General features: G+C 35.9%; 2 protein-coding genes across 12 annotated transcripts in view; one reads left to right on the plus strand and one right to left on the minus strand.

Moving 5' to 3' along the window:
• Nucleotides 1–18,391, minus strand: part of LOC127837159 (uncharacterized) — a 915,490-nt gene that overhangs the window by 222,326 nt on the left and 674,773 nt on the right. The gene's annotated exons all lie outside the window — the stretch shown is intronic.
• Nucleotides 6,037–17,779, plus strand: LOC127837165 (complement factor H-like). The gene is made up of 8 exons (XM_052364089.1): nt 6,037–6,415; nt 8,626–8,841; nt 11,969–12,217; nt 12,906–13,115; nt 13,359–13,456; nt 15,536–15,659; nt 16,371–16,458; nt 17,480–17,779. Exons 1-8 carry the CDS (start codon nt 6,289–6,291, stop codon nt 17,604–17,606), a joined length of 1,239 nt encoding a protein of 412 aa, XP_052220049.1. The 5' UTR covers nt 6,037–6,288; the 3' UTR covers nt 17,607–17,779.

Raw genomic sequence — 18,391 nt, forward strand, 5'->3', positions numbered from 1 at the left:
AACAACTATGTATCATCATATTGCAGTGGTGCACCTATAAATTCTGTTTTGATAGTAATGGTTATTCCAGATTAAAGCCCCCTTAATTGATTGGAATTTAGGGATGTCCGTAAAGAGCTGATGCCCCTTCATTGAGTAAAATTAAATAATTTGTACTTCTTGCTGCGATGACTCGATAACTGCCCCCCTAATTGCTTGATATTTACGAAATTTGTCCTTAGTAATTATTCCATGGAATGTCATGAAACTGACGGAAAAGTAAATGTGTATTATACAACTGCTTTGCACATTGTAGTTATCCCCTGCCCAATAGAGCAAAGGGGGATATGGAAGTCGTGACTGTCCGCCTATCCCTCCCGTTTGTATCTGGAGCATTAATTTGTAATTGATAAAAAACAAACAATTTAACTTGCTACAAGAGTTTCCCATCATTAGACGATGTGTGTACTAAAAACAAGGTCACTACCTCCAAGGTCAAGTAAAAATTATATGTACAATTTCAATATATGGAACAAAGAATAATTTTCACTTCATTACTCGTTATTTTTCAGGCAAATTTAATTTAACTTGGCAAAAATGATTTCCATCACTTGACGATATGTTGCGCTGAAAAACCAGGTCCCTACCTCTAAAGTAGAATTCACAATTTAAGGTCAAATGTATATATATGGTACAATGTTTCAACTCAAGAGTATATCTTTGTCTCTTATGGTGGGAGTTTTATATCAATTGGTACACAATTTAATGTTGCGCAATCACACGACAGTGTGCTGCCTTTTTATCCGGAGCATAACTTTGTTATTTATATAGTGAATTTTATTAAACCTTCTATAAATGTTCCCAATCGTAAGACAATGTGTTGCTACCTCCAAGGTAAAGGTCACAATAATAGGTCAAATGTCTATATATGGTACAATGTTTCCATCCATAAATAAAATAAGTAGCTAGAAATTATTCATGACCTACGTTTAAATTGCCATTCTTTCAGAAAATCGCAATAGGTGAAAACTATATTTCCAACACAAGTCCAGAAGAGGTATTGTAACTGATATTGATAATTTCTTTATTTAAAGGTTAATTGATAATCATAAATGTATCATTTTTATACTTATATGACTGTAAGAAATTACTCAGATCATCTGTTGAATATATTAAATTTGAAAAGATATGCGCAGAAAAAATCTTAAAAATAGTTGGCCACAAGGTGATTAAAACCTGCATCATTATCTTTAAATTTAATATGTTCGCTCATGTTAGCCTATTCAATAACTTAATTAAACATTTTTATGCTCTACATTCTCACTGTGTATGGTATTTGTGCCACAGTGTTTTCCAATTGTAACTGTTTTGGCAACACGAAACCGTTTTCACATGATAAAATGTAGTTGATGTTTATTAGAACCTATGCCATAGGCAAACATACTAAGACTTATTATGTTTTGCTCTAAGGCTTTGTTATGAACGTGATTGTAAGAAAGTTTCATTGTTACCAGCACCATACTGTTGTTGGTTATTATATTTTTTCTTCTGAGTGGTTCTTTTTATGTGTTGTTTGTGTATTTTTTTAGTTTATGATGATGATAGTGGTAGGTAAGTTATGTGTCGTGGCTTTTGGTTGGTAACCAGTATTTATACCCACTATGAACCTAGCACCCTGGTGACTATAGCTTTACTATCTAATGCTATGTAACTAGTTTTTGTTTAATGTGTCTATTCTTTTGCTACTGAATATGTCTTATGTTTTTTGCCTTTTACAAGTGTAAAGTTTAAAATGCTATAAATTATACTATTTACTGATGTTGTCATTCACTATAGATTTGCTTTTTATTTCTCCTTTTTTCACTTAAGCTTACTACATTTTCACCATAACGCTTTATGATTCATGTGTGTGAACCCTGTGTCCTATTTCCCTAAAGGGTGTTTTCTTTTACTAAGTAAAACAGATGAACTATGTTGATTTTTTTCATACGATTTATGGGACTTACTTTATAAAATTTAAGTTCTTATGTTGTTTTTTTTTAATGCAAAAAATTATAATGTTCCTGTAATGTATCAAGGAAGATTTTAAAGCTCTCTTATAGAACTGACATTTTTATTGTTTCATAATACTCTTACACCATTTATTTTCGTTGGACATTAATATTCGTTGATTAACAGTGGTCATTATGTCAATTAATTCAAGTGTCGACGAAAATATGATCCTTTGAATATAATTGTTGATGTACTGCTTCCTACATGTAATATTAATTTAAAGAAGTAATCTAACCTCGGTATAATTGCCATCCATGAGGTTACGTTAAAATAATCCATTGGTTTTCATTCTAATAAGCACTGCATGAAAAATTCACAGCTAACTAATTCTGTCCTGAATGTGCAAAACAATACTGTACTGCTGTTTTATAGTTGCTGAAACAGGCAATGGGGTATGTTGGACAAGTGGAGATGGAAATGCAATTGGAAAAGGATGATTTCGAGCCCATGGAAGAGGATCAACCATGTAAAAAAAATAAAGTTGAACACACCTACAGGTAATTTTATGTGTTTATTACATATTTTTTGACAAATGGTCGAATGAAATTTATGCATTGTAATATTTATATTTAATGCCTCCCCCCACCCCCCATTTGAAGAAGGTATATTGGGGGGGTATATTGTTTTGTTGGATGTCGGTCTGTCTGTCGGTCGGTGTCAAGGCCCTGTTTTGTGAGGTATCAGCCTCCGGCCGTAGAGCTCTTGTTTGAGATAGTTAAAATGACCTATTACAGAAACAGACATGTAATAGGGTATTAATGAATAATCAATTCATAACCTATTTTAACAACTGTAAAAATATGTATATTTTATTGCTTACCTTCTCAACATAAAGCATCCTATCAGTCAGCAATCACAGATATGCAGATTAGATTTTGTGGTTATTTTGTATGCATTTTGAATGTAGCACTTCATCCAAGGCCAATGAACATGAAGGGGATGACGATCATCTGGAAAGTTTTTTGAGTCAGGTATTGGAATTGTTATATTTTCTATAAATTTTTATTTGATTGTCTTTCATAAACTCAACTCAAAAAGTGTTCTTTGAAGAATACATCTTGCATGTAACTGTAAAAGTTATTATGTCATCAGTGACAAAGTGTTGTTGCAAAATGTAAATGTTTGACTTGTTACTTGTTTTAAATGTTAATTAATCTGTTGCCATTATTATTTTGTCTCTTAACTTTAACACATTTCAGAGGGACTTCGCTGGCACACTAAATTGGCTATATGACAATTTTACCAATGTCGGTGCTGCCAGCATGTCAAAGTTGGAAAAGGTGCTTGCAGACGAGGCCCCGCTGCAAAGTGACTGCCAACCCTGTAGTCAATCTATGAAGTATTTGTTTTCAATATCATCTTTAATTTTTGAAAAAAAAAGAAAGTCGCTTTAATTTATGCATTAATTTTTTTTCTTCTACATGATGTAAATACATTGAATGTCTACTTTGGGATTGCGGTGAGCCACTATGGGATTGCGTTGGGCCACTATGGGATTGCGGTGGACTACTATGGGATTGCGGTGGGCAACTATGGGATAGCGGTGGGCTTCCATTGAATTGCGGTGGGCCACTATAGGATTGCGTAGGGCAACTATAGGATTGTGGTGGGCTACTATAGGATTGCGGTGGGCTACTATAGGATTGCGGTGGGCTACTATAGGATTGTGGTGGGCCACTATAAGATTGCGGTGGGCAACTATTGGATTGTGGTGGGCTACTATAGGATTGCGGTAGGCCACTACGGAATTGCGGTGGACCATTATGGGATTGCGGAGGACTACTATGGGATTGCGGTGGGCCACTATTGGATTGCGTTGGCCGCCATAGGACTTCGGTGGACCACTATGGGATTACGGTTGGCCGCTGTGGGATCGTGGCGATGTTTTTTCACATCCGATAACACTTTTGTGTACATGTATACATAAAACTTTCCGTTTATAAGAAAAAAACACGCCTTAGTATCTTGTATATGAGTGATTGTTTATTTGGTTTTATATCATATGGTCATATATCGTGTCAAAAAGAAGACTTGACGTCAAAGAAAAATTTGGTTCTTTAGATGATGTATAATTGTCGTGTTTTAGTTTTGGGCGCTTACATATTTGCCCATATTCCTGGTAATTGACATCATGCAGCATCATCAGTTCAGACAGGCAGCCCGTAATTTAGTACAGCATACAGCATAATTGTTACTCACAAACATTTGCGTCGAATGTCATTGATGCATGGTTTCGCTTGCTTACCACACTACGTATGAAGTACCACTGTACATACTTGTACTCAAGAACGCAACAATTCAACTACTTCAACGCGCGTAACTTTAAAAAGACTAATACAAATAAAAGCGGATATTACTATGAAGTTGACATTAAGTTGATCTTACAAACTTCATTTAGCAATTTTTACTGACACATTTAACAATTTTCTTCACACCCATTCAACAAGTACTTGTTTTACTTATTTTTGTTTAACAAGTATTATACTTAATAAAAGTATGTGTTTGACATTAAACTGGATTTGCATGAGAACCATACTGTTTTCATTGCGCAACAAAATATAGTTTCGCCAATGAATTTACAGATTACACATTTGAGCTGTGTTCTATGAAAAGGGGGTTTAATGCATGGGCGTAAAGTGTCGTCCCAAATTAGCCTGTGCACAAGCGGACTGCACAAGCTTATCTGGGATGACACTTTACGCACTTGCATTAAATCCCCTTTTCACAGAGCACGGCCCTTATTATTTGCAAAAAGTATGGTTCTTAACACTTCGGATCCTTCCTATTGTCAAGGTCATTGAGTCCGTCTAAATAAAACATCGGACGGGCAAACAATACAACGGAACACAATTTTTTACAAACAAAATAACATTGTGTATCTCGACTGTATTCTCGATTATAATAAGATTCTAGGAACGTTTCATAAGTCCTTTTTTTAGGAAGAAATTGAGGAGTAAGTATAACATTTCTACGAAACATTTGCATACTCCCGTTATTTATAATTAATACACGTGAATACACTTAATGATATCCTGAACACAATATATGGATAAAAAGCTTATTGATCAAACTTAGGAAGTGGCGTCTCGAAAAATTCACGGAAATCGATGATTTTTGGTAGCCATGAAAAAACGTTTTAATGTACAACAATCTCCGAAAACACGTTAACTCACGGATTTTTAGTGCAATCGTGATAAGCAAGACGCTTTAACACTTAACCCATTTATGCCTAGTGGACTCTCCCATCCTTCTAAACTGGATCAATTTATTTCCAAAATTAGGAATGTATAGTATATTCCCTTTAAGCAAACAGCGCAGACCCTGATGAGACGCCGCATCATGCGGCGTCTCATCTGGGTCTATGCTGTTTACCAAGGCCTTTTTTCTAGACGCTAAGCATAAGTGGGTTAAAAAGAGAATGCTATGTTAAAGGGATCTTTTCACGCTTTGGTAAATTGACAAAATTGAAAAAAATTGTTTCAGATTCGTAAGTTTTCGTTTTAGTTATGATATTTGAGAGGAAACAGTAATACTGAACATTAACCATGCTCTAATACCATTATATGCATCTTTTGACGATTTTAAAACCTAAAAATTATAAAGCGTTGCAACGCGAAACGATTGAATAATTTGGAGAGTTATATTTTTGTCGTTAAATTTTGTGAAACTACGAAGATTGCTTATATGAGGTATAAAATACTTCAAGAATGTGTACTCGGCGGAATAGCTCAGTAGGCTAAAGCGTTTTTACTTCAGGACTCTGGCAGGACTCCAGGGGTCACTGGTTCGAAACCTGCTCCGGGCAATGTTCTTTTCCTTTTTTTAATTTTTTTCTTGATTTTTTACTGGAGCTTTTACGATCCAATGTTTACATTTATCAATATAAAGCATTTAATGAATAAGTTAAAAAAATGCCAAAATCTGTGAAAAGGCCCCTTTAAGTGTGTAGTGTTGATCGCAGTGCAAATGATCCTCATTCTGGTAAAGCTGGGCGTAATGCATGTACATAAAGTGCCGTTCCAAATTAGTCTATCCGCTATTGGGACAACACTTTCCGCCTAAATGGGAGTTTCTTTGAGAAGACACTTTGATTCAACGAAAACTTCTCTTATTCTTCGATGACATTTAACGCACATACATTAACCTTACAATTCCTTGAAATAGGCTCATATTTACTCCGAGTCTGCTTCATCAAGATTAAACGCATACTTATCTTCAAGAGCACTTAATACTTCACTGAACGGCAATCACTTTGGAATGATTCATTCGGTCGATGTAAACACCAGAGCGCAACTGTGTCAGTCATTTAACCTCAAACTTTCGAACAACATGTGGGGACAGTTGATTATCGCTTTAGCCTGTGCGTCGAAGGTTTTAGCGCAAGGTGAGAACGTTTTGTATTTAACTGAAAAATAAACGAACCGTGCTCTTGGTAAACTTGTCTTAATGCTTGTACGTAAATAGTCGTTCAGATTAACCTCCGCAATCCGCACAGGCTAATCAGGGATGACACTCTCCGCCTAGATTAGATTTTTACTAATAGCAGACTTGCTTTCAACGAAAAGAAAAATACCATACAAGCGGAAGGTGTCGTTCCTGATTATCTTGTGCGTACTTCAACGGGTAATCTGGGACGACACCGTATGCCCATGCGTTAGGCCCGGGTTTCCCAGAGAGAGCGGTGTTAGAGCAGTACATGCGAAGGTTAGTACCAATCTACATCTTTTGTTATTTCGCTTGAGCTGTTTTAACCCAATCCTGTTTGAACGAACATACTCTACGAAGGGCATATGTTTATATGTTTTCAACGTTTAACGAATGTTAACATAAACTGCAAACGCTTTACGATGCAACACCAACCTTTTGTAACCTTGTTTCATATAACTAAATACTGATTAATCTGGAAACACGGTACGGAAAAATATGTTGTTGTTTTTTGCTTACTCCGCCATAAGTAAATATGTCAATAGAAGGTAAATTTGCAGTTATTTCTTGAGAATTAAAAGATAACTTCGAAGTGAACGCGATGAATTTATGTTATCTTCATTCATTTTTTATTTTCATTTTATTCATTACGTATTAGAACAAGACTGTTGAAGCATGTGAAATGGGCACACTAACTAGTCTAGGTCACACGTGCTAACATATTTTTTGCAGTGGCTGCTTCTTTCTGATGGTTTCATAACAGAATTGCAAAAATGATGTCGTACTTTAAGTACATGAAAACGCAGGAACTTTACTTATGTACGTTTTTTCCGTGTTAATTGCAAATCATTTGTATCGTTAAATATCAACACCTGTTCTTATGACGTAATGATTATTTTTTAATATATACATATTTTTTAACTTCACTTCTTTCTAATAAATTATATTTTTTGTATGGACATTGGTTTCCATGGTAACATGGCAACTAAAACCTTGAGATACCTTGTCAACAATCAATCATTTAATTTGGAAAAAAGTACATGCAAACTTGGGAAGATAATAGTACAGTTTTAAAGGCACATTTTGCCTTGTCATTACATTTGCTAAAATAAAGTAATTGTTAGTTATCTGATCCAAATGTATATCAAACTAATGTAGAGCAAATTAACACAAGGGTCCATATCTGTTGAGAATAAACACCTTTACTTTGTATCTGCTTTCGGATTGAAAGCATTATTTTCAGTTATTAAAAGAACTTTGACAAATGTCATTGCATACACCGAATTTCAATAATTTGATTATGTATGGTGTTTCCTTGGTAACCAATAGAACTTTTATAATGTTTTATTATTCTTGAGTAGTATTCACTATACCGTATTATAAAGCCATGTTTTATTGATTTATTCCTGCAGCTTTAGATTTATAACAAATGTATAAACTTAATGTATTGACATGAAATAAAATAAAGATTGTGTGTGTGTTTTAAAAGGCATTTCTTAATCAGCCCGTTTTCTCATTGAATTTAAAAATATTGCAAACATCTCAATTTTTCCGTGTTCGGCATACATGGAAGCTTCTAAAAATGTAAAAAACATTAAAAGCAATTATTAACGTCACAAGTGGACGTCGACGTTTTACTATGCGTCATGTTTGTTGCTTTTCGTTTGCGGGTTTCATTCGTGAGGAAAATCACGCCATCATCTTCATTACACGTAACCATCATACCGTACTGTTAATATTGCTTATACGCTAGCTTCGCTCTGGGAAAACGGGGTAAAATGCATGTGTGGAGTGTCGTACTGGATTACATTTTTCAGTCCGCACAGTCTAATCAGGGACGATACTTTCCGCTATTATGGTAGTTTTCGTTTTTGTTGCGGACTGCATCGGCTAATCTGGAAGGTCACTCTGCTTACATGCATTTAACACTGATTTCCCAGAGCCCGTTTCATACTCATCTTACCAAAGGTTAATGAGGGACGACACTTTCCGCTTTATGGTAACGCTCGTTTAAAGGTAGTCTTTTCCCTGCGAATCTCCAGTTTGGGCCGACACTGTCGTCCTGAATAAGTCTGTAAAGACTGAACAGGCAACTTAGAGACGACACTTTACGCACTAGCATTAAATCCCATTTCTCCAGAGCGAGGATCTTTCCTTTTTTTTCATCAGACTGTGTGATCCCATCCGGTTCGCAGTTCAGCAAGGCTACTTACCGTCCGTATGACTTCGGGCGAAAGACCTTTTACAACGCCGGAGAGCGGCTTATTGTCGGCACGAAGATCAGGGTTGTATGTAACAAGGACCGTCAAGGAGATGCTGTTTTAAAGGTCAGCAATCATGTATGCAGCGCCGGAAATTGGAGTCAACCACTTCCGGTTTGCCAAGGTATGGGGATCTTGAAATAATGTGTTTTGCAAAATTTTAATAATCTTTGTGTTTGAATGTTATATCAATAATATCTCTGTTTTGTTTAGCTAGTATAAATTGATCTCGCAATAACCCAGTTGCTTGGCATACACAAAACAAGCAATAAAATGCTTTCCTGTAGTTTTAATGTAAATAAACTGTATTTGAAATCTGTAGCACTAAATTTTCACCCGGCGGTTAGTAAATATTTGTGTTGACTCAAACATCATGCCTTTACAATTGAGCCTCATTCTCAGGAAAATGGGTTTAATGCATGTGCGTAAAATGAAGTACCAGATGCGACACTGTAAATAGGTTTAATGCATGTGCGTAAAGTGAAGTACCAGATGCGACACTGTAAATAGGTTTAATGCATGTGCGTAAAGTGAAGTACCAGATGCGACACTGTAAATAGGTTTAATGCATGTGCGTAAAGTGAAGTACCAGATGCGACACTGTAAACGGGTTTAATTAATGTGCGTAAAGTGAATTACCAGATGCGACACTGTAAATAGGTTTAATGCATGTGCGTAAAGTGAAGTACCAGATGCGACACTGTAAATGGGTTTAATGCATGTGCGTAAAGTGATATAACAGATGCGACACTGTAAATGGGTTTAATGCATGTGCGTAAAGTGATATTACATATGCGACACTGTAAATGGGTTTAATGCATGTGCGTAAAGTGATATACCAGATGCGACACTGTAAACGGGTTGAATTTATGTGCGTAAAGTGATGTACCAGATGCGACAATGTAAACGGGTTTAATGCATGTGCGTAAAGTGAAGTACCAGATGCGACACTGTTAACGGGTTTAATGCATGTGCGTAAAGTGATGTGCCAGATGCGACACTGTAAACGGGTTTAATGCATGTGCGTAAAGTGTAGTACCAGATGCGACACTGTTAACGGGTTTAATGCATGTGCGTAAAGGTATGTACCAGATGCGATACTGTAAACGGGTTATATGCATGTGCGTAAAGTGATGTACCAGATGCGACAATGTAAATGGGTTTAATGCATGTGCGTATTGTGAAGTACCAGATGCGGCACTGTAAATGGGTTTCATGCATGTGCGTAAAGTGAAGTACCAGATGCGACACTGTAAATGATTTTAATGCATGTGCGTAATGTGAAGATCCAGATGTGTTACTATAAATGGGTTTAATGCATGTGAGTAAAGTGTAGTACCAGATGCGACACTGTAAATGGGTTTAATGCATGTGCGTAATATAAGTACCAGATGCGACACTTTAAATGGGTTAAGCGCATGTGCGTATAGTGTAGTACCAGATGCGACACTATGAATGGGTTGAATGCATTTGCGTTAAGTGTAGCACCAGATGCGACACTTTAAATGGGTTTAATGCATGTGCATTAAATGTAGTACCAGATGCGACGCTGTAAATGGGTTTGATGCATGTGCGTAATTTGAAGTACCAGATGCGATACTGTAAAAAGGTTAAATGCATGTGCGCAAAGTGAAGTACCAGATGTGTTACTATAAGTGGGTTTAATGCATGTGCGTATTGTGAAGTACCAGATGCGACACTGTAAATGGGTTTAATACATGTGCGCAAAGTGAAGTACCAGATGCGACACTGTAAATGGGTTTAATGAATGTGCGTAAAGTGTAATACCAGATGCGACACCGTAAATGGGTTTAATGCATGTGTGTTATGTAAAGTACCAGATGCGACACTATAAATGAGTTAATGCATGTGCGCAAAGTGAAGTACCAGACGCGACACTGTAAATGGGTTTAATGCATGTGCGTAATGTAAGTACCAGATGCGACACTTTAAGTGGGTTTAGAGCATGTGCGTAAAGTGAAGTACCAGATGCGACACTTTAAATGGGTTAAATGCATTTGCGTTAAGTGTAGTACCAGATGCGTCACTATAAATGGGTTTAATGCATATGCGCAAAGTGAAGTACCAGATGTGACACTGTAAATTGGTTTAATGCATGTGCGTAAAGTGTAGTACCAGATGCGACACTGTAAATGGGTTAAATGCATGTGCGTTATGTGAAGTACCAAATGCGACACTTTAAATGGGTTTAATGCATGTTCGCAAAGTGAAGTACCAGATGCGACACTGTAAATGGGTTTAATGCATGTGCGTAATGTGAAGTACCAGATGCAACGCTTTAAATGGGTTTAATGCATGTTCGCAAAGTGAAGTACCAGATGCGACACCGTAAATGGGTTAAATGCATGTGCGTTAAGTGAAGTACCAGATGCGACACTTTAAATGGGTTTAATGCATGTTGGCAAAGTAAAGTACCAGATGCGACGCTGTAAATGGGTTTAATGCATTTGCGTAATGTAAAGTACCAGATGTAACACTTTAAATGTGTTTAATGCATGCTAGCAAAGTGAAGTACCAGATGCGACGCTGTAAATGGGTTTAATGCATGTGCGTTAAGTGAAGTACCAGATGCGACACTGTAAATTGGTTTAATGCAGGTGCGCAAAGTGAAGTACCAGATTCGACACTGTAAATGGGTTAAATGCATGTGCGTTATGTGAGACTTGATGCGACAATTTAAATGGGTTTAATGCATGTGCGTAAAGTGTAGCACCAGATGCGAAACTTTGAATGGGTTTAATGCATGTGCGTAAAGTGAAGTACCAGATGCGACGCTGTAAATGGGTTTAATGCATGTTCGTTATGTGAAGTACCAGATGCGACGCTGTAAATGGGTTTAATGCATGTACGTAAAGTGTAGTACCAGATGCGACACGGTAAATGGGTTTAATGCATTTGCGTAAAATAAAGTACCAGATGCGACACTGTAAATGGGTTTAATGCATGTGCGTAAAGTGTAGTATCAGATTCGACACTGAAAATGGGTTTAATGCATGTGCGTAAAGTGAAGCAACAGATGCGACACTGAAAATGGGTTAACTGCGTGTGCGTAAAGTGAAGTAACAGATGCGCCACTGACCGCATAAAGAAGCTTTTCATAAATAAAATACTTCCTTTAAGCGGAAAGTGTCGTCCCTGATAAACCTGTGATGACTGTACAGGCTAATCTGCGACCTCACTGTACGCACATTCATGAAGACTCGTTTTCACAGAGCACGTTTCAATTTTAGAATATAAACGATGCAGAGCGCCCCCTAGGGTTGAGAATACCACAGCGTCCGAAAGAATCACGCCCTACATAATCTTTCCCCACCAGACTGTTGTCACCTACAAATGTAACGCATACTTCGATAAGCGTGGAATGACGTCAACTGTAACGTGCGTTGATGGCGAATGGACGTCAGCCGACGTCATTTGCGTGAATAGCACGACGGTGAGGTCAGAAATAAAAGAGACTATTGAAACAACTACTAAAAATGGTGAGTAAGTTGTATAACAATATAGATCAAAGTGATCGTGGTATAAATCAAGTTAAAAGTCAACACGAATATTGTGAACTTTAAATTTTGAGAAAGTGTTGTATGTCTACAATAAAACAAACATATAAATCATCGGAATTTTCAACAACTGATTACCCTCAGGTAGTTAATTAATTGAAAGAACAATTTTTTTTTATTCCGTTTATTTATTATAAGCATATTTAAGCAATACTACTACAATTAAGCCGAAATAATCTTTAGTAAATTCATAAAGAAAATGATGCATCACCCTTAAAAAATATTAACATACATTTTCAACATATAATATACATGTAAATTGTAAATTAAACGCATAAGTTTGCTTGTTCGAATGCAATATTAAACCTGTATTAAGAACCAAAACTTAATTTTTAAAGCATTTAAAGATTCACTCACAAACGCACACACACATACACACCCGCACATGTCGAATCATCCATGCTTACTATGACAAAATAGGCCACACTTCCATGAAACCACATAACAACCAAGTCACCGTTCGTCTGATCAAGTCATTTTAAATCGTTCTTATAAATACACCTGGTATTCTAACTTGCATAGTGTTTCTCTGAAACACGTATTAAGGCATTCAGCGTACGTATTGTGTTATCGCGTACACGCGTTATATGTGTTTCGTGTTCTCTCTTAGGGATACCATCAGCGTTCTGTGAGGCCCCGGATATTGACTTTTCCATCACTTGGGTGTTCAACAACATGACAAAGATGGATGATATATCTGGTACCCGGCATCTAGATGGCACTGTCCTAACTGTGGTGGACCCCCGATGCTCCCATCGTGGAACCGGAAACTATACCTGCCATGAAGGCCAATGGGTTGCTAATGCACACTGCAATCCAGGTACAGACAAGGTTGTACTATGATTTATAACGGTATAGCGCTACTTTATATGATGACCGATATTGGTATATTTATTATAAAGCACATGCATCTTTAGAAACTCATACACAATGAAATGCCATGAGTACTACCAACATAATTTTGTCTCCGGAACACCACTGAAAGCATGCGTACATTTGGTCAAGTCTTTCCAACTATACGCCTTAATATCTGTATAAACAAACACCTTCCGCTTTGATCCAGATCGGTGTGTGTACGACAGGACCCGATATGTCTTCAAACCAAACATTACTGCGGACGGATTAGACCGAACCACGGAATACGTAAACTCGGGAACATTCGTAAGCGCTACGGTCTACTTAACGTTAATGTTAAGCATTTTCTTAATATGATTATTCTTTAGCGATAAGAGTGAAATATTTTGTTATTTCGTGGATATATATATAACTATTTAGCGTTTATTTTGCATGTAATTAGCCTTACAACAGTTAATTGGCGCTGATTTTTATTAATGAATATATTCAACTGCCCTTATGATTACTTCACCTGAATGCCACGTGCGCCACAACATATTTTCTCTAATCCGATCGTACATTTTTCAGTCCGTTCGATTTGTGTGTGCCACGCTTTAATAGTATTTCTGGTAGATAAAATGGAACTTTGCAAAACATATTTTTTATATATTAACTATTATGCTTCATTTGTATTCCGAATGTTCCTAAATAATGAAGTTAGGTCATTTTTGTAAGGAACTTGTTTGGTGTCGCGCCTAACTTACAACGTATTTCTGCTAAAAGTATGACTCTTTAAGAATATTGACCAGCATGTAAACTAACGCACTTTCATATTTGCTTTATACCAAACCGCAGTTATGGTCTTTTTTTGCACAATAAAATACATGTTTGGACTTACATGCTTGTATGCTTCTAGAGTGATGAAATTTTGCAAACATATAAATCAACTTGTGAACTTGGGCACCTATTTAATTTGGTTAGGACTTTTGAACTAAATACCTATATGACATGTTTGTAATTTATGTCGTGCGTAACTAAACATTATTGCTTCTTCAGGGATTACACTTGACAAGCATGTACAAACGAAGTTTAGTTTAAATTAGTTCGCACTTTTCTGTGTTTCGAAACGCGATTGGCCACATTTCACTTATACATTTCTCTGAGATTTCAGGCTTAAATATGACGTTCTGCTTCGCTTCGTTTTCGCTCGAAGGCAATTTGTTAACAATTTAACAATTACAGGTGTCACAATCTGACAAAGTCTGATCTCCAGTTCAGATATAGAAGGTTCGGTGGTCGTGTTTCGAATTTTTTCAGAATTGGGCCTCGATTCGATGATACGTTACCTTACGTTTATCAAGAATCGATGCTCTCGGTTACGATACGATACAATCATGAGTGCGATAAAATTGTTTTCAAATGTATTGTATAAACGATAGGAACCACAACTGGAAGAGAATAAGATACTTTTAACATGATTCATTATCCGTTTCATATATTCTAAGATCGCAAAAGATCGTAGCATAACCTGATGTTTCGTCTTGCAGACGATCGACTCCGATCACCAAAACGTGGTGATACGAATATAAAACATTTGTCGCGCTTTGATTCTACACAATACGATTTGATACGATGACCCCAATTGACAAATGATTGCAATTGGTCGTATTATTCGTTTTTTTTTCTTCAAACTTTTGAAATATCCACGATTAATACGTTTAACAAGATTGTCTTTATAGATGACAACACCCAATGCGATCAGGAAAGATCAGTTAACGATGTTTTCCCTGATGCATTCCTAACGCCAAGTGTGATAGTAGCAACGTATCATTAATTGTATGACACAAGTGATATTTCTAGACAATATTGCAATGTTGATGCTTGATTGTCTTATGGCGACATGTCTAGTTCTAATGGAAGAGCACGGAAAGAATATTTAATCCAGCAAACTAACTTAATGGTTTAAATTCATTGTCACTGGTAAAACGATCAAAATTCAAGTATCATTTCATGGAGCACTTCCAGCGTGTTCTTTTATAAAAAATATTCTTAGTATCGTGGTAGAATTGAACAGATATAGTTTGGCTCATAACGTATGTCGGAGGCTACTAACCGTGATGTAAAAAATATATGTTGTTATATTATTATTACAGCACACATATCTTAAGAGAGCCTACTTTGGAACGGTCTTTATAGACAATAATTTCGATAATTCATTAATCAAATTACATTGTGATCAACTATTAAGACGTATTAAAAGCAGAAATGCTTCCCATGCACACATAACACATTTGTAAATATATATATATATCGATGAAATGGTATATTGACCTTGCGTTGATACACAAACATTGACAAGTAAACTGAATGTCATTGTATATCCTGCCTAATTAAATCCTTTCTAAGGTGCACGTAGAATGCGCTGCACCGAATGGGATACCAGGATATGACTCTACGTGCCAAGATCTTCGTTGGGATCCAGCCCTGCCGAATTGCGATGGAGGAAACCAACAAATATCCAATAAACAAGGTATCCTTCACAAAGGATTTCCAAGTCGTTGAAACTCGACATATTGCAGACCTGTGTAAACATGCTTTACTAATAAGTACCATAATTAAATTTGCTTCTATATCTGTCATAATAATCTCTCAGGACTTTTTAATCGAGAATGATGGTGTTTACGGCTTACATCACAAAGTCACTGACTTTAAGCACGCTTTCTTGATGAAGCTTGTAATAAATTGAACGTTAATATTGCAAATAACTCAAATAAAGTAAAAACAATATTATAACCTTATACACAGCTTGTGTACTCAATTTGGACTCAATTTGGACTCGCCTAGCTGCTCGTTCAATATGGTATGTCAGCTGTGTACTAGTTCATATATGTATCAGTATAGTACACTACGCAGTTAAATAATCTTATATGATTGGACAGATCAATTACGATAGGAAAATCTGAAAAACGGTCGATTTAGGATTTTACATTTTTTACAAATTATAAATACCAAACATGTTTTATAATCAGTTACATTTTTGTAAATATATCTGACATAAAAATGCAATAGTTCACATTTTCCTTTGAATATGTGTGTAGATCAATGCTGCTTAAGGCTGTGACCAGAGTCGGGTGCAAGTGCAAATTGATATGATACACACGAGGTCGGGTTAGTTTAATAAAAACTATTACAGACACCAGAGTTAAGGGAACTAATTCAACACTAATTATGTGTATTTCAGAAACAAGAATTATCGCCTCAGTGGTACCTTCGGTATTGTTACTCGGTGCAGTCATTGCTCTCGCTGTTTATTGCAGTAAACTTAGAAGGTATAATATAAATACATTTCGTAAACCTTCCAAGTTATCATTTTGCACATACGTCATGTCTCTTCAAAATTAATAATCGTACAAAGTGTAACTCTATAAAATACGACAATCCTATTTAATAACGTTGTTCAATTGCAATTATTTTGCGAATTGTGCTTTCCTAAACAAAAGTCAATATGTGATAAATAATGTTTTTTAATTTTCCAAGAATGTGTTATGTTTTTATTTATGTCATGAAACATTCAAAACATAACGGACATTAATATCAGCATTAAAATAACGTATATGATTAACTTGAATACACAGTGTACAAGTGTTAACGGTTTTGTTGAACTATATATTACATCCTGCACGCTAATTATCCGGTAAACCATTTGTATTTAAATAAATACTACTATGCTAATAAATGAACAAAATAAAAATAATGACATCGTGATTTTCTTCTTTGCATATATGAAACAGTTGGGTGTTAAGCGCAAAATTTGTCAATGCGCATGTCTATCGAATGAGTTTATTTAGAGTTACTATGGATGTATTAGACGTATAGATTGCCAATAAGTAGCATATGACTAGTGCACGTGTCTTGTCTATATTTTCCGTAAGATAAATATGCGTGCATGTAGCGTTATTTTCGCGTTTTCACAGACTACTAGGCTATGTTTTTTAATAAAGCTGAGAATGAACAAAATGGTTCAGCATCTTACAACGAAATTAAGCCCAACGCATACCATAGTACACAAACGTGCTTGAAACGTACGCCAACTAGCACATTGTCAACGTGTACGAGTTACTGCGTGATTCTTCGTGTGATGACATTATCTAGATCTGTAAGCAATAGTAAGGTCTAAATACACGCATAATTGATCTTAGTACTCAGTCAAGAGTCTTATAGACATAACTTCGATGTCATTATTTTTCGTTCTTTTGGAAGTATATCTGAATGTTAAATAAGTTCTATCGCATACGAAACATGTTTGTTTTAAATGTAAATGTTATAATGTTATATTTTCATAAACGATAGAAAGCAAACACAAAATCTAACAGACAAAAACTATTTCACAACAACGGAGGTGTTAACGGACAAGTGCAACTACGAGATACTTGACAAATACACAGTGACAGAGCAGGCTAGGGGAACGAATCGTTAACGATGTGTCTTACAAAAACGCAATTTCATCAAAATCACAGTTTGTTTGATGCAAGTAGAACAAAAATAAATGTAAGCACGTATGCTATACAATGGCTAAGTTTGAAAATGAAATGAAGTTCCAATTATTGAAGATACAAACGATAACGTTCATTACCGTTTTGTACACGACATCACCCCTCGAAAAATTGTTGTTACATCTATGAAATGTTCTACATTTAGAAACATATTTTTAACGAATTTGTAATTTATCTGAGATAATGGCTTATATTTGTGCATGGATTGTGTATTTGAACTAAAACAAAATTAATCTAGTTGTAGTTATGTTTTTGTGAAACCATTTTGCAGCATTTTCAAAACATTAATGATACAAACATAATGGAAAAACCAGCTTAAGATGGTATTCGAATGGGAAAATTATAGGACTTCCGTTCTTTGCGGCTGTAGACGAGTTTTTTGTCTAGCAAGATTAATTGCATTATGTGACTTAATTCGTATCTTCTGAGGTCTCTAAAATGATATGGGCAATTTATGCTAGTAGATTGTGCCCATTGATATTATAATTAGGATATTCTTTTGTACACCTTATTTACCTGTTTGTCAAAGGTATTTGTTTCTATACATAGCATACATTTATAAAACTAATCTAGATTCCGTCCTTTGATAATCAATAACAAGTGTTTACTTATGTTGTCCATTTCGCGTTTTCCTCGCATTCATGCAGCTTTACCGTTACGAACATCTATACTTGCCATAATACTAAGCGTCGAAATAATTAGCAATTAT

This window comes from Dreissena polymorpha, chromosome 7, assembly GCF_020536995.1.
Source record: "Dreissena polymorpha isolate Duluth1 chromosome 7, UMN_Dpol_1.0, whole genome shotgun sequence".
NCBI classification, from domain to species: domain Eukaryota; kingdom Metazoa; phylum Mollusca; class Bivalvia; order Myida; family Dreissenidae; genus Dreissena; species Dreissena polymorpha.